The sequence below is a fragment of the Somniosus microcephalus genome, chromosome 5 (genome assembly GCF_052327205.1).
Source record: "Somniosus microcephalus isolate GS21.2 chromosome 5, FLI_Smic_1.0, whole genome shotgun sequence".
In the NCBI taxonomy this organism is placed as follows: Eukaryota; Metazoa; Chordata; class Chondrichthyes; order Squaliformes; family Somniosidae; genus Somniosus; species Somniosus microcephalus.
This window is the reverse complement of record NC_140991.1, coordinates 107,042,512-107,060,623: the sequence shown is the minus strand read 5'-3', so window position 1 is coordinate 107,060,623 and position 18,112 is coordinate 107,042,512. Positions and strand designations below refer to the sequence as shown.

General features: G+C 47.1%; 1 protein-coding gene across 1 annotated transcript in view; it reads right to left on the bottom strand.

The window, feature by feature from the left end:
• LOC147117257 (contactin-associated protein-like 2) overlaps window positions 1-18,112 on the bottom strand; it is a 1,950,749-nt gene that overhangs the window by 1,672,081 nt on the left and 260,556 nt on the right. Inside the window, exon 3 of the mRNA XM_085988072.1 lies at window positions 2,307-2,454. Coding sequence (XP_085844198.1) covers window positions 2,307-2,454 — 148 coding nt within the window. The remainder of the gene's footprint in view (window positions 1-2,306; window positions 2,455-18,112) is intronic.

The window sequence follows — 18,112 nt, the reverse complement described above, 5'->3', positions numbered from 1 at the left end:
TGGAAAACCAAGGTCTGAAACGACGCAAATTGATGGTTCCTGGTACTGTTCATCATGCCTCTCACTTAGAACAGCTTTCAGGAATTTAGCTTGACGATGCAGTGCAAAATCCATTTCCTGCTACTGAAGTGGTTTATTAAGGCCTTCTATTTCCAGCAGTTTTTCTGACCTATGAGCAGATGGGTCCAAATTACAGCCTATCTGATCAGATACCAGCTCAGTAAAATGGTCTTTAGACACCGAGAATACCCTCACAGATCTGTTGAACAGCACTGATTTGCTGGTCATTGGCACAAGCTCATACTATGAAATGTTCATAACATTTGAAGCTTTTTCAAATCCTTTAAGCAAATTATATGTATAAAATGGATTAAACAGAATGCCCCAGTATCATTTAATTCCCAGCTCCAGCAAATACTTTACAAATTGTTGGAGAGTATATAAATTTGCTTTTGTAGTTTGTTTAAACTGAAACCAAGGCAGAATGGCTAATGCAAGAATTATGGCTGGGATAAAATGTAGCAACATGGGTGAGTAACATTAGCTTTTCCGAAATCCTTACTTCAGGATAAAAAATATTTTGAGCATACCATACAGGAAGAACATTTTAATTTACTTTACCAACTGCCAGGAAGGTATTCTGGCAGAGGCATGTGTATTGAAATATAGCTGACCACTGTCTAAAAGTATAGGCAATGAAATAGTGCCCATATCCTTATCAAGACCTTATGGCCGTGAAATTCAGCTCCCTTTTTCCTGTTGTTAGCGCCTCCAGGCGCAAAGGAGAAATTCAGCGGGGTGCTACTGAGGCACTAGCTGATAATGTCTCGCCCCCGCCAGTCGTGCACCGCGACCCCTTAGTGCCCTGCCGCGACCCATTACCGCCCTGCGTCAGAAATTCGGCTGCACCCCGTGAGGCTGCCGCAGGCGGTGTCAGCGCCAGCATCGTGGGTCGCGAGCCGGGCCGCCATTTTAATTTTTTTGGATGAACTCCAGGTAGGCCTTCCATGTCTGCCCTTGGCGTGGTCCATGGCCACCATCGCGCAGCGTGGTACCGCGTCTCTTAAAAAGGTAGCGAGGCAGACAGGTCTAGGCAGGGAATTCCAGAGCTTAGGGCCTAGGCAACAGAAGGCACGGCCACCAGAGGTTGAGTGATTATAATCAGGGATCCTCAAGAGGGCAGAATTAGAGGAGCGCAGATATCTTGGGGGGGTTGTGGGGCTGAAGGAGATTACAGAGATAGGAAGGGGCGAGGCCATGGAGGGATTTGAAAACAAGGATGTGAATTTTGAAATCGAGGCGTTGCTTAACCGGAAGCCAATGTAAGTCAGCGAGCACAGGGGTGATGGGTGAACGGGACTTGGTGCGAGTTAGGAAACAGGCAGCCGAGTTTTGGATGACCTCAAGTTTACGTAGGGTGGAATGTGGGAGACCAGCCAGGAGTGCATTGGAATAGTCAAGTCTAGAGGTAACAAAGGCATGGATGAGGGTTTCAGCAGCAGATGAGCTGAGGCAGTTATGTAGCACAATTTATTTTACAAAATGAAATAAGAAAAGTTCTCCGATCTTACCCGTCAGATTCACCCAGATAGCAATGTTCAGCAAAGATCTACTGATTCTAAAATGAGCTACAAGCAGTTCAAATTTGCGAATGCTCATTTTATAAAAATGTTGCTTTGGTATAGTTCAGCTGTCAAACAGATTATCTTCCCACCTCTCCCCCGCCCCCCACATTCCAGTCCAGTGATACATAACGTGCAATAATTGGATGCTGTAAATCATGCCTCACCAACACACATAAACTTTGAGGATCACACAGATCAATATCCATTTCTCAGCTGATCAAAGGAATCTCTGCGATCCTAAAAGCTTACGTTAAAATATCACCCTTCCTCTAAACAAAAGGCATCACACTTAGCTCTTTGAAATACTTGTCTTCTCAGATATGTAGGTCTGAGCACATTGAATAAAAAATGTAATTACTGTTTTGTTGCTTCTATGGGAAACTAAAGCACATCTCCTAATTTAAAAACCAAAAGCAAAATCAACAATTCAGTACCGATGTTTGTGGAGTTCTCCACTAAGTCTTAAATTAAAAACTGCAAATTCCAATGAATTGTCACCTGTGCTAACTGAACTGACAAACAATACACAAGACAGCTGGTCTTGTGTCCCAACACAATCCATTAAAAGGTCTGAGATTTTTTTGGCACCCCTTGAGGGGTTAGTGTTACTTCGACTGGTAATATCTACCGTTTAAGTCCAGATACATTCTATTAAGTGTAAGATGTATAACTGATACTTACAGTAGGGGCAGCCAAAAACTTCCATTCTCAGCCCAATATGGCCTTCACCATTCCAGTCCAGTGGTACTAAGCGTACATAACGTGCAATAATTGGATGCTGTAAATCATGCCTCACCACTCCATCTGAGTTTGTGTTTGCTGCAAAGGCCTGTGGAAAATAAAGCACAGAATTCTTCTCATTAGGGATGAAATCATATTAGCAGAAAAGCAAAAGTGGTGTTTTAATAGATCTTATGAAATTTGACACTGTTTGCAGTACAATCTCGGTGACTGTTACCTAATAATTGCACTGTTGTGATCTGTACACCATTAGTACTATTCAAGAAAGCAAATCTTATTTGGCTTTTTTTTAAAAAACCACCAAACCTTTGGACTCCAAGTAAATTGGCAAAAATGTATTTATTTACATATATGAAATCAATCTTGTTGTTATTGCTAAAAAAATAAAGAACAGAAATTCAATTTAGTTACTCTTCATCTCTTTGGAGGAGGAGGGGGTACTTTTATGCCACACCTGAAGCCAATCAGCCCAAACAAATTGTTAAATGGGGGAAAAATTTGATATTGCCCATTTTGGGGCGCTAATATTGGCCAGGCCCAAATTTTAGCACCTGGTGCAAATTATCGCTGGCGACCGCAAAATTTGTCTCCAGCGCCCCTGGAGGTGATTGGAGCACTAAATCAAGTGCTACACATTTCTCTTAGGGCCCTAACATCAGGGAACGGGGCACAACCTTAGAGCACTACTCAAGCTCAGGCGATGTCAATCACCTTGTACTCAGACATACTGGCGTCTTCCTGTTCTTAAAGGGGAGGGTCCATCATGCTGCACAGCCACACCCTGCTCATTGCAGTGTTTGACCTCGGCCTGCAAGCAGGTAAAAATCTTCACCTAAGATTATGGTGGCTACTCAGAGGCCCAGGGAGAGAGCTCGCCAGTTTAGCGACCAGGCATTGGTGACTCTGGTTGGCGCTGTGGAACGCCAATGGGCAGTGCTGTTTCCAGACACTGGCAGGAGGCATTGCCCCGGGAGTTTACAAGGGTGTGGCGGGAGGTTGTCCAGCACATTTCATCCAGGAGCCTGGTCCAAAGGGCTCACACCCAGTGCCGCAAGAGGTTCAACGACCTCACTCGGGTGGTCAGGGTGAGTACATGCTTGAAAAGCCTCTACATCCCACCATCTCAACCTCACTCTGTGCAAAGACGGTGTAAAGTCCCAAATCCCCAACACTCACCTAAAAAACTATGCCCATCAAAATAAAATCACATCCACATCCCACACCTTGCAGACATTAATGGCTATTCAACTATGGTAGGCATATCCGCCAAACACATGGCTGCACACTCACTCAGATGCTGTCCTTTTTCTTTCAGGCCAAGCTTTCACATGACCGGAGGGAGCAACAATGCACAGGAGGAGGACAGGTGGAGCTGAACCCCCTCACACAACTAGAGGAGCAAGTTCACAGACTCATCGCCAGTCATGCCGTGGGCGCTGTGGCAGTTGGAGAGTTCGATCCCCTTGGGGTCAGCAACGGTACGTTCATCAGCTTTATCTCCACTCTCATACCACTTCCCCTTCACAACACCAGCCTTTTACACTTTCCATCTAACTATACTGTCCCCATTCCTTGCTCCCTTCCTGCCCCCCTGCCCTCATGTTAAAGCCACTCTTGTAACTTCCTGCTTTCAGGTAGTGAGCCACCAGCTGATGAGCCTGTCCCTCAGCCTCCCAGTGGCAGCGACGCAGCAGAGGAGGAGGAACACGAAACCCGCGTCTCAGCGCCTGCGTCTCCCAAGGGCGATTCATCCAATACTGGGGCCATGCATTCACTCGAGGGGAGCAGGGGGTTTGGATCCGATGTGGGTGAAGCTCTGGAACCCAGCGGGCTGCAGCAATGCCATGGAGGAAGGGAGGCTTGGGGGCCATCTCCCTGGAGGGTGAGGGCGTGCACGAGTTCTGCTGCAGCATGCACACCGAGCTCATGGGTGCAATGGCAAGGCTGCCCGAGAGCATGGATGCACTGGCTAGGAGCATGGAGGAGTCCGCCGCCAGCACAGCTGTTATCTGTGCGCAAACCCTTGAACCAATTCTTGCCTCGTTGCAGAGGATGGCTGAATTGCAGGGAGACCATGGGGAACCAGAGCCCATGCCACATGTAATGGGTGAGGTGGCAGCATCTATTGCAGCACAGGCCAAGGCAACGCAATGGCTTAGTGCTGGAATCGAGTCTTTTGGTTGGTGCTATCCAATGTCAGACTGCTCTCATGCAGTCTCAGATTGATGTCACGCAAGCGCTGACTGCTGCCATCATCGCTGGGTCATCCACAGTCCACCGGGGATCTCACGGTGCCACAGCAGGCCAGCAACCTGTGCTCAAGCGGATAACTCCGGATGCTGAGGTACTGCCCCGAGGGAGTGGCAATGTGTCGGTTGAGCAGGAAGGTGCTGTCTTCTCTCAGGATGATAGCATTCCTGCTCCCACCACTGCCACTCCACCATTGCACTTGCCACAACCTGTAACCCAGCCATCCCAGACTGCTGCCGCCCATGCAGAGTTGGTGCAGTCTGCAGCCGGGCCCTCCACACCCAGAGCTGGTTGAGGGCGTCCTTCAAGGCCATCTGCAGTCTCTGGATCCGAGATTCAGCAGCCTTCCACCTGCCTTCCTGCAGCCACTGGGGCCACATTACAGAGGAACAGTAGGGTGGGAAGTGCAAAGGAAAAGGAGATCATTCTCGAAGGGCGAATAACTAAAAATTCTCAAACAAATGAGGGGAATGTTTGTCCCAAAGTAGGATGTTTATGTTAATATATTGTTCACTCTGATAACGCTTATCTCGATGTGATAAGAACCAGTTTTGTTTGTTAATGAATTGCTGTGTTTGTTTGTTGTTGGTTGTGCTTAATAAGACACAGTGGGCTCGATTTTCATCGGGCCGTTGAGGCAGGATTGGAGGCGTGTGGGGGGTTAAAATTGCAAAAACTGGTGGGCGGGCGGGCCCAACCCCGCCTCCATCCCGCCTCCAAGCAATTTTCATTAAGTCGTGTCTACTGGTCCCGTCTCCGTCCCACCTCCAAGAGGCGGGATAGGCCGTTAAGGCCCTTAACAAGCACTAAATTGCCTCTATAATGCCATTTTGATAGGCCTTGGTGATTTTAACCCTTTTCCGACGTGAAGCACGCCTGTTCTGAAACACGACGGTGAAACCTGGTGGTAGCACAATTGGATTGCTGACTATTAGCTGCAGCTCCACCATTAAATAGGATATTTGATCAGCCATCATTTGCAGGTGGCAGGACGGGGGGAACTTTTAGAAGGCATAACCACAGCTGTGGAAGTTTGGAACCTGACACCCATCTCCAGTGTGACCTCCTGGGAAACCCCTCTCGCCATCTTCACTGAGCGCTTCCTCAACTGAGGCATATAACAAGTAATCCTAAGCCCTCAATGTGGAAGTCCCATTCGCAAAATGACACACACCACAACTATAGCAGTAGCCATCAGATTTTTTATTTACAGTAATCATCTGATGGCTTTTTAGCATAAAACATCAAATTTCACCCAAGTGACTACCCTTTGACTATTTGTGCAGTATCTTTCTCTTACACGTGCTCCTATGTGGTGCTTCCCCTGTGGCTTCAGCAGATGTGGAGGCCCCTTGCTCACTTTCTTGCTGCTTCTGTCTCGACACCTTTGGCGGGCGTCCTCTGGGGTTGCGAACCAGTGAGGGCTCATCAACAGTCTGCTGCTCCTGCAGCTGTGCAGGGGTTGAGAAGCCGATCTCAGATGGGTGTGGACTCTGGTGGGGCTGTGACGTGGCATGGAACACGACAGTGGCATGGAAGTGTGAGCATTTGGAGAGGAGCCACCACTTCCTTGATGTCTGCCACCAACTTCCCTCTCATGGGTCAGGTCCCCCTCAGCGCTTGCAAGTGGCTTGAGAGCTCCTTGTTGCACATCAGGGGGGCCATGGGGACCCATATCTGCAATGGCAGTCCTACTCAGAAGGACTTCCATGAAGGTCTGGTTTCTCTGTTCAATAGATGACCATCGCTCCTCCAGAGATGTCATTCTATTCAGAACACTCACCATGTTTTCTGCACTCTGGCGACTTATCACCTCCATGGAGGTTGCCATCCTTTCCATGGTGATGCGTTCATGCGCCAATGACTCCACAAAGGCTCTGCTCATGTTCGCAATGGACTCCTCCATTCGCTCCACACTTGCAGCGACCATGGAGACAAAACCTGCCAGAGACGCCTGCATCTGTTCCTGGAGTTCCAGCACCGCTGATCTTATGGATGGACCCAGAGGCAGAGGGTCGACATGCAGCTGAGCCGAGCTGGCAGAGTCCTGCGCCCTCCGACTAGGACTCTCCACTGTTGTCCCTGTCTCCACAAACTGCTGATACTCACTTGTGAGCTGTGATACACCAGGTGACAACACTACTCTATCTCGCAATGGTCCCACCGAGGTGTGAGTGTCTGCGCTGGTGCTGGGTGCGCTGAATTCTGCTGATACTGCACCCTCAGAGGTTGCAGCTTCCTCTGAGGAGTCTGGATGCTCAGGCTCTTCCTCCTGGCTAGTGGGGACGGGTGCTTGCGATGGTCCTGTGGGGGTGTAAAGGAAAGAGTCAGAGATGTGATGCCAAGGTTACATGCACATTGTATATTGCAGATGATCACAAGTCCATTTGTTAGAGCTTCAGAATCATTATCAGCAACTCATGCAATGTCATTGAGAGAGATGGAAAACTATTCTGTCACCAGCTTGCTGTGATGCACCCGCCTGTCCATCCCCCACTTGCGCATCGTCCTCCACTCCCACGATCTCCAGGACCGCATCCTCCCAGGGGGTAAGGTGGGCTACTGAGGGTGGCCCTCCTCCTGTCCTCGCTCTTTCGCTCTTATTGTGAGCTCTCTTTTCCTGCAATGAGGGAGACAAGTGGAAGTTGAGTGAGAATGAAGGAATGAGTGTAGAGAATCCACAGTATAGATGCTTAGAAGGAGACAAATATGGAGTGAGGTGGCAAGACCAAGGGCCCTCCCTGTGTGTTGTCAGTTGTTTTCATAGCATCACAATGATAGGGAGTGTGAGAGCTGCATAGTCGAATAGTTAGGTGAATGTGACCATAGAGAGAGAGGGAATGGGTAAGGGTGCTTGGATGTCAGTGTCAAGTGGGATGTGGAGGAAGAGATTGCTAAAGCTGAGTGCTGGTGAGGCGAGGCAATGGGGATCAGATTGAGGGTGATGGGAAATTCATACTCACTTTTCCAGTGCGCAGAAGGTCATGAAATCTCTTCCTGCACTGAAGCCAGGTTCTGCGGGTTACTGACAATGAGTTGACCTCCTCTGCCACCTGGATCCACACAGCCTTGGTTTGCTGGGGAGGCTTCTTCCTCCTTGAAGAAGGGAAGAGCACCTCTTTATGTGCTCTTGCTCCCTCCACTAAAGCCTGCAGGGCAACGTCATCGAAGTGGGGTGCAGACCTAGGTCTCTGGCTGGCCATTCTTCCTGCAGGTGCCTCTCACTGCAAAGGCCAAAAAGTTGGCAGTCTGCAGAAGAAGCAAGGCTTGTTGCAGACCGTAAATGCAGCAGCAATGATGACGTCATCGGAGACGACTTTCAGACTGGAAAAACTCATTGGCCATGGGTTCCCACACGTTGGAACTCAATCGGCCAATTAAGTTAAAATTGCATCATTCTCCCACATCGATTTAGAATCAGGTGGCTAACACGAAATGCGGATTACACGACCCCAGCCTGCCCCAGTATCAAAGTCCAGCCCAGTTAGTCAGAAAAATAAACTTTTTTATTGAAACTTGACAACTTGGCTCATTTTACTCATTGGAGCTTTGGCTGGTAATAGGGGCTGCGGGATGGTTGTAATCATGTGCTTCTTCATCCCAAAAGCCATCTTCTCTGTCATTTATCAGAAGCAGTGTCTTATCAGGCATTCACAAACAGCCCTTGCAGAAGCAACATTAAGCGCCTCCCTCCCACATTGTTGCTGCTCATCCTCCTCCTCCTCCTCTCCCTCTTCCTCTTCCTCCTCCTGAGGTGGTGCACCAATCCCTGGTAGCTATGGCTGGGTCATCATAATTGCGAGGTTGTGAAGTATGCAGCACACAACAATGAAAACCTATACTCAATCAGGGGAGTATTGCAGGGCTCCACCAGAGTGGTCAAGACACCGGAACTGTTGCTTCAAGATGCCGATCGTCTGTTCGATGCGGTTCCTGGTGGCGCTATGGCTCTCATTGTATGTGAGCTCAGCAGGAATGTTGGGGTTACGGAGCGATGTCATCAGCCAGGTGCAGAACGGATAACCCTTGTCCCCGAGGAACCAGCCACGAGGTTGATGCGGTGTTTGGAACAGGTCTGGGACACCAGTCTGGCGCAGGATGACTACATCGTGGCTGCTGCCAGGATAGCGGGCATTGACGGCGCGAATGTGCTGTCTGTGGTCACAAGCCAACTGGATGTTGAGAGAGTGGAAGCCTTTGCAGTTGCGGAAAACCTCTGCATTTTCATGAGGTACCTGCAATGCCACATGCGTGCAGTCATGGCACCCTGAACCACGGGGAAGCCCGCTATCCTAGCGAAGCCACATGCGCGTTCACGCTGTTTGTCTCAGGTCATGGGGAAAGAGATGTACTCTCTTCTCCTTTGGTATAGAGCATTTGTGACCTCCCGGATCAACAATGGATGGCGAACTGGGAGATGTTTGCAATATCCCCAGTTGAAGACTGGAAGGAGCAGCTAGTCTAGAAATTGTGAGCCACCGTCACCTTCACTGCCACCGACAGATATGTCCTGGTCCTGAGCTGAGGCTGCAGCTCTGGTTGCAGGAGGTGGCAGAGCTCTGTGACCACCTCCTTGCTGAAGCCTTCTAAAACACTGCTCCTCGGACAAATTAACGTAGGAAAATTGCTCCCGGAATACCCTGGGAGGGTAAGTTCTCCTGTGCAGAGTCCTGTTGGCCCTCCTCCCTCTGGCCATGTTTGCCACTCTCTCTCTCCGCCTCTGCTGCCTCAGAAGGTGAAACTGGAGGACAACCCCCCTGTGTTAGTACAGCCCCCATTAAATCTTCTAAATATGGTAGTAATAAAGCTGGCAGAAATGTGAACCTGAAAAGTGTTGCTCAGGAACAAAACTCCTTGTAGGACAGCGTTAAATGTCTCCAGACGCCCCTCTCCCTCTCTCAACCTGCGTATGCAGAATATTTTACCGACAGGAAAAAGCAGCAAGCATGCACCTTTAAATAGCTCCCCCAGCTCCCAGCCAATTGCAAACATCCCCCTCTACCTGTCGTTCCTAGCGGCAGGCGCTAAGGCAGGGGGCAAGGATCAATTTCCGGTCCGGGGCATGGCGCGCTTTGATGACATCACGATCTCTGGGCGCAGGAGATCGTGGCGGTAGTGTTTAGCGCCACCGCAAAGCGCCAGGTCAATTTTGCAGGCGGCGCGAAAATCACTGCACTCGAGCGGTAAGTCGTTAGTGCCCAGTTAGTGCCCCCCAGAGGCACTAACGGGAGGCACAAATCAACCCAATTTTTCCCCCAAAGACCCATATGTGCTGTCGCACCAATGGGAACCAAAGGATGGTGTTTTGTCACTAAAGCAATTGTCCTAGAGATTACTAAACTGCACAGCTCAAGTACATAGCTAATTAAACTCAGACTCATATTTTGCAAAAGCAGTAGTGTTTCAGTCCCAACGACCAAATCAAGCTAATCAAACGTTTTTGAAATGTTTTGTAAATGGTATTTTCAAGAGTTTACAATTAACATATTTTTAATGGGCTATTGTACAATTTGATTAAGCAGCACTTCCCAGAGGAGTTCTTTGTTATGTTAAGGTTTTTGTTGTGATTGCACTTGTGATGGCAGCAATGCATGTTAAAGGGTTGAAGCAATTTGTTGTTGGTCCATGGAGTTCAGTTGGATTAAGGAACTTGAGGGGTGTTCTGGACTTATGGACTTTGAACATGCAGATAGCACCCTCTGGTGGTGGTTATTGTGTTAGCAGTGTTAGTATACAGCAGAGGTCAGTTGACCTTCCTGTTTGAACCCAGAAGTAGAATCCCAGGAAGAACCTGACTTGAGTAATGGAAAACCTTCCATAAGGGATTCTCAATCTTATGCCATCTGATCTCATATGCCAGGCCAGACGCAATATCTGTGAGTATCCTTGTTTGTTAACATGATAGCAACTTTGTCAGTGCAGTATTTGGCAACACCTTGTTTATAAAAAGTTATTAGTTGGTGTTTACAGAAGTCCAGCTCAAATGTTAGTTAGTTATACAATTAGTCTATTCTATTGTTATAAATATGTTTATATCTTATGTAACATCTAATGTACAGTACTCAGTTCTATGTACAAAACATACTTTGTCTTTGTTTACAGTTTCACAAATTTGTTCAAGTAAAGCTTCAAAACAGCAAACCGGCTTCACGAGGAATTATTTGAATAAGTGTTTAACTTGCTGGATAACTAGATAGGAGCACGTCTAGTGAGGCCAGTACAAGGGAAGCAGGCTGTCTCCTTGTGGTCCAATTCATTGTCATCACCAAACTATGGGTGAATAGCAGTTGCTAACTTATATTCCCTCCTGCACCGCTTCACCTTCTCCTTTTGGGAGGTTGTTTCGATTTTCAGAGGGGAAAGGGGAAGGGAAGAGAAGAAGGTTATTTCAATTGATCGCCAAAACAAGCCCAGGATTGCTTCTTTTTTCATTAGTTCCAGGCAGAGGTCAAATATCACTTATGCAGAATAGGATCTGGCCTATAGGTGATTCACTCAATTGTTGTAGTGAGATGCACAGTAAGCTACAATGGGCACCTTCTTGCGTAGCAGGAGCTATGCCAGCCTGCGTGATGTGGGGTGCCATTGCAGAGAATGAGCTGGGTCTTCCGGAACTACATTGTCATTTGTGGTCTCACTCATTGTAGTGTATGTAACCTTTAAGAGAACCGTTCCACCTTTAAGAGAACTATTTTAAGAGTTGCACTACTTTATCTTGGCTGCTGTATACTGTAATACCGGTGGTGACCACACCGGTATATAAGTGCTGTGTAATGATTTATTGGGCAGTTCCGCCCTGACCTTCGAATAGTAAAGACCTGTTAAAAGTTACTCTTGTGGTCTGTGTAGTAATTCTCATTATAACACACAGACTTAACAGTGGCGATGAGTACGATCTTACCCTGCGGCAGAGATACATCCAAGGCAGTTTAACGGGCGTCGAGAAGAGGCATCCGCCCTCATCATTCTGCTGAGAGAAGACTCGGGTCTGCAGAGCAAAGGAAGAATTCTGACACGAAGCCTTCCATCAGCAACAGGCAGTGATCATCCCTTCTATCACGGTGGTGGGTAAGCCGATCAGCGACGAGCAGCAAGTCGGCCACATTGGCTGTGAAATAGGGGAGGGAAGAACGGAGGATATAAGGGCGGAGAACTCGACCACGGCCGGGGAAAAGAGCCGGACAGAAGTCGGGGCCAGAGGCGCTGAGACTGGGGCAGCGTAGGGCACGGAAGCCGCGGTGAATGCAAACACAGCCGGTGTGAGAGACCGGGCTACAAGCGGGCTGGGGGACGCAACAGCGTCGAGAGAGAGCTCGACTGCGACCGGTGAAAAAGGCCGGGCAGCTACCGAGGCCGCGAGGCGCAGCGACCGGGACAGCGTAAGGCGCGGGAGAAAAAAAAACCGCGGAGAACTCAGCTGCAGCCGGGGGGGAAAGGACCGGACTGCAAGAGGGGCTGGGAGGCATGATCGTAAGGCGCGGGAGAAAATAAAAAAAACCGCGGAGAACTCAGCCGCAGCCGGGGGGGGGAAGGACCGGACTGCAAGAGGGGCTGGGAGGCACGATTTGAAAACCGCTGGGGAGGGCGAACGCAGCAATACGGCAATCACCATTACAGCCAGCGGGGGAGAAAGGCAAACGCGGGAAGCCGCCATTTTCGTAGGCGGGGGAAGAAGACAAGCGCGGGAAACCGCCATTTTGAAAAAAAAAAAAAAAAAAAATTATTTTTGTTCTCAAGAAGATTGCGAGGATGCCTAAGCGTGGTAACATCAATGATTTCGATCCCGATGTTGAAGATTGGGCCACATATGTAGAACGCATAGAGATATATTGTAAGGCAAATAAAATATCAAATGAAGATAAAGCACTAACCTTACTAAACTCAATGGGTGCGAAGACATACGGGCTATTGAAGCATCTTCTATCACCAGCTAAACCGGCGGATCAGACTTTCGCTAATATTGTTGCTGTCCTGAAGAATCATTTGAACCCCACACCGCTGATGTTAGCGGAACGATTTAAATTTTATGCGAGAACGCAACTGAAAGAGGAAAGCAACGCGGAGTATTTAATTGAACTGCATAAGCTAGCGAAATACTGCCAGTTTGGGGAAAGCCTGACAGAGGCACTGAGAGACAAATTCGTGTGTGGATTGTCGAAAGAAGGAACACAAAAGCGGCTGCTTGAAGAGAATGATCTTACACTTGATAAGGCTGTCACTATTGCAGCATCGCACGAAGCCGCAGCGAGAGGCACTGCAGAAATGCAGCTGAAGGCAGCGGTACTCAGCGTAGATCAAATGGCTTTGGGTACAACGAAATGTTATCGTTGTGGAAAGACAACACACGATCAGAACCAATGCTGGTTTAAAAACCAGGAATGTAGTAAATGTGGCAAGCTTGGTCACATAGCTAAAGTATGCCGGTCAGGAAAGAAGACCAGCAACAAAAAGTCACCGCAGGAAAAGTGCAGAAAGGTACATAAGGTGGCTGAGAAGAGTTCGGATGAACAGAATTCGGACTCAGACTCCAACAGCAAGGAACTGCGTAGTCTGAGAATTCACAATGTGAGTAAGGAAGCTGACCTACAAACTATCTGGGCCACACTGCAGATAGCAGGAGTCCACGTGAAGATGGAATTGGACACCGGATCGGCGTTGACGGTCATGAATAAGCAAGATTACAAAAGGTTATTCAAACATATTCCCCTACGGGATACGAAGATAGTATTGCAGACATACATGGGGCAAAGAGTATACCCCATCGGAAAGATAAAAGTCAAGGTGGTACACCAGGGTAAAGAACACCACGGAATGGACTTATATGTACTACCTGAGGGAGGTCCACCACTTCTGGGACGGGAGTGGATCAGGAAAATAAATATGGACTGGCACTCCCTAAAAGCAATAACGGTAGTTTCCGGAAAAAACAAAGATGCCAAACCTGCACGATTGTCCAGAATATTGGATGAGGGCATATGCAGCAGTGACAGTGACAAAGCAGAGAGTGAGAACTCGGTGAAGATAATCAGCTCAGACTCTGGAACTGATGATGGTAAGACCAGCCCATGTGCAAAAGACAAGTCTAAAATGGACTTGCAGACTAATGATGGAAAAACGAAGGAGTGCATAAATGCTCCAGAAGAGAACAAAGTATCAGAACAGAATTCCACTGAACAACAACAACATAGTTTGACAGAGAATTCTGAGTCTGTCCAGTCTATAGACATGCACATTTCTGAGGAACACCGGGCTCGAACTCAACTCAATTTCAAACTACAACAGCAATTAGAACAAATGATTCGCCGTTTTGAGCAAGAGATGAATGCAAAGAAAAAGTTCTTTGACACAGAGTGGGAGAATCTGGAAAGACAGCAGAAGCAGCTGATTGAGAAAATGGAGCAGGAACACACAAACCGTCTGCGCGATGAGGCCAAACGAATCAAAGCTGAGCAAGAAAGGGAATATGTCAAATTCATCGATCAGTTGAAAGCTAAGAAGAAAGAGCACCCTTTTGTGAGCAGTGTCAGCAGTAATAAGCCCCTCAGGGAATTCGTGGCAGAGGCAAAAACTGAAGATGCTGCAGAGATCAAGTTTGTTGCTGAAAGCGCTACTTCCAGAGCTTTGCTTCGAATTAAAGAATTGCCAGTTAAAATTGTGAAACCCTTAAGAGAGAAGATTGGCATGGAGAAACATCGTGTCATTTTCGAATGCAAGGTTTCCAGGCCAAATGCTGCTGTCAAGTGGTATTACAAAGACAAAGAGATTCATCCCAGTAATAAATATGAGATTGTGAGTGAAGATGTGTACAGGAAGCTCGTTATTAATAATGTCGCTTTTGAAGATGAAGGCAACTACATGTGCGATGCCATAGATGACCAAAGCACAGCAAAGTTATATGTAGAAGAGCAATCAATTGCCATCATTAAACCCATATGTGATGTGGAAGTGACAGAGCCAAGTGACGCCATTCTTGACTGTGAGCTTTCAGTTGCTGACGTGAAGCCTCCAAAATGGATACTAAATGGTGAAATTCTTCATGCTTCTGAAGATGTGGACATTGAGCATCGTGGCACTATTCATCGTCTCACTCTGAAAAAAACAACTTGTAAGATGACCGGCTTGCTGCAGTTTATCGCAGGGAAATCAAAATCTGAGGCGAGGCTGACTATTAAAGAGCCTCCATCAAAGGTAGTCAAAGAACTACAGAACATTACAGTGGAAGAGAAGCATTCTGCTACTTTGAGCTGTGAGTTTACACCTACTTCCAAGATGGTCAGATGGTACAAAGACCAGAGCTTAATCGAATCTTCTGACCGATACAAATTTAAACAAAATAAGAATGTGATAGAACTTACCATTATAAATCTCACACCCAAAGACTCTGGTGAATATAACTGCAAATCAAGTAATGCACAGACCACAGCCACACTCACAGTTGAAGCTCCAAAAATAGAAATAATAAAACATTTGGAGGACGTAGATACTGAGGAGGACAGCAATCTAGTATATTCATGTGAGTTGTCCCATGATGATGAAGATGATGACTCATCTGAACCATTATCACCCCTACCAGGTCACGCACGTGGTCCCTCCGAACTGAGCCAAATCAGTCTGGAAGCAGAAAAACTTCCCAAGGTACTCGAGCCTTTAGAAGTCAACAATGCTGGTTCTGAAGTTACGAAAATTCAAGCTGTTAAGTCCAGTGAAGGACTATTAGATAAGTCACCCCAGCAACGAAAACCTACTACACCACCGAAAACTACTACACCACCGAGGCGCTATCCGGACCGAGTCAGGAGGCGCAGGAGGCGCCGCCTCAGAGACTGAATCTGTGAACTGTTTTTACATGAAGTTGTGTATATATGTTATGATGTTATGTTTAATGGGAAATATATACTGTTAAGCTAAAAAGGGAGGATTGTAGTGTATGTAACCGTTCCACCTTTAAGAGAACCGTTCCACCTTTAAGAGAACTATTTTAAGAGTTGCACTACTTTATCTTGGCTGCTGTATACTGTAATACCGGTGGTGACCACACCGGTATATAAGTGCTGTGTAATGATTTATTGGGCAGTTCCGCCCTGACCTTCGAATAGTAAAGACCTGTTAAAAGTTACTCTTGTGGTCTGTGTAGTAATTCTCATTATAACACACAGACTTAACACTCATGTCTCAGACCTGCATCCAAAATGGCTGAATGTTGGCACAATTAGGTGACATGATGGAGTGATGATATTTTTGAATCTTGTGTAGAAAACGGTATATATGATGTATGATCTTAAACTGGAACTCACACATTTTTCTGCAGGTGGTGATGCTGATGGGGCTAGCCATTTCTCTAATTGTGTGTCAGCAGTACTAAAGGTTGGATGTTCAGTCCCATGCCAGGATTTCAGTACATAATCTAGACTGACACTATGGTCCCAATAATAACAGCTAGGTGGGAAGGGTCCGGGGGTGAGGTTTAGCGGCCGGGAAACCCGGAAATATGGGTTACTCGGAGGTTGTGGGGGGTGTCAGATCACGGGGGCGGGGTGGTGGGGAGGTGGTGGTGGTTCAGTCAGATCATGATGGATTTACAGGTCTGCTGGTTGAGCCGGGGGGAAGGGGGGTACACTCCTGCTCCTCCTGGCCCACAAGCAGTTGTTAAGACACTTAACTTATGGATCTGCCATTCATGCCTTCCTTTAGCTGCTGGATTTCCTGAGGGCCGGGAAACCCAGTCTGCAGATATTAAAAATAAAAGTTACGTTAAAATGGAGGCCCGCCTCCATTAAAACAAGAAGTGGGCAGGATGGAGGCGGGTTGGGGTTGGGTTGCCCTTTTCATTAATAATTTTTAGTGCCCCACTCGCCCTGTGTGGCCGAAAATCCCCCTTATAGTGCAGTATTGAGTGACTGCTGTATTGTCAAAGGTAGACAAAACCGAGGTCCAATTTGACTGTTCAAGAGAAAATTTAAGATTTCACGGCGCTATTTACACAAGAGCAGGGAGTTTTACTGGTGTCCTAGCCAACGTTACTCCCTCAACCAATACTACTAAAAATAGATTGACTGGCCATTCATCCCAATGCTTTCTGCGGCACAGGCTGGCTACTGCATATTCTGCCATAACAGTTACTGCATTCCAAATTCTTGTGTGAAGTGCTTTGAGAAGTTTTGAAAGCATGAGGAGGCTATATAAATGTTATTATTCTTTATTTAAGTATTTAGTTGATGGTCATGATCTTATTTCCAGGCCCCACTTTAGGTTCCCTGGGTTGTCTTTTGTCATGGATGTGAACACAATCTACAAGGTGGAGGTTAGACTGTGGGGGATCTGTTGGAGATTTTTGATTTAAGATATAGTATGGCTTTAATATAAAATCAGATTCAGGATTCTGAGATTTAATTCGTTCAGGACCAGCAACTTTTAAAAAAACTTATGAAATCGTAAAATTATGCCCCACAGAAGGAAGCCATTCGGCTCATCGTGCCTGTGCCGGCTCTTTGAACAAGCTATCCAGTTAATCCCATACCCCTGCTCCTTCCCCATAGTCATAGAATCATAGAAATTTACGGCACAGAAGGAGGCCATTCGGCCCATCGTGTCTGTCCTGCAAGTCTTTCCTTTTCAACTATATATCCAATTCCGTTTTGAAAATTAAGATTGAATCTGCTTCAACCACCATTTCAGGCAGTACATAACAGATCATAAAAACCTGCTTCATAAAAATTTTTTTCCCTGCTTTCCCTCTGGTTCTTTTCCCCATTACCTTAAATCGGTGTCCTCTGGTTATTGACCCTCCTGCTAGTGGAAACAGTTTCTCCTTACTCTATTAAAACCCTTCTCAAATTTAAATACCACTATTAAATCCCCCCTTAATCTTCTCTGCTCTAAAGAGAAAAGGGATCTGTCCTAGGACCCCAGCTATTCACAATATATATTAATGATCGAGACGAGGGAACTAGATGTAATATCTCCAAATTTGCAGACGACACAAAGCTGGGTGGGCGTGTGTGCTGTGAGGAGGATGCCGAGAAACTCCAGGATGATTTGGACAGGTTGGGTGATTGGGCAGATGCATGGCAGATGCAATATAACGTGGATAAATGTGAGGTTATCCACTTTGGTGGCAAAAACAGGAAGGCAGATTATTATCTGAATGGCAATAGATTGGGAGAAGGGGAAGTGCAACGAGACCTGGGTGTCCTTGTGCACCAGTCGCTGAAGGTAAGCATGCAGGTGCAGCAGGCGGTTAAGAAGGCAAATGGTCTGTTGGCCTTTGTAGCGAGACGGTTCGAGTACAGGAACAAGGATGTCTTGCTGCAGTTGTACAGGGCCTTGGTGAGACCACATCTTGAGTATTGTGTGCAGTTTTGGTCGCCTTATCTGAGGAAGGATGTTCTTGCCACGGAGGGAGTGCAGCGAAGATTCACCAGACTGATACCTGGGATGGCAGGAATGATGAATGAGGAGAGATTGGGTCGATTGGGCTTATACTCGTTAGAGTTTAG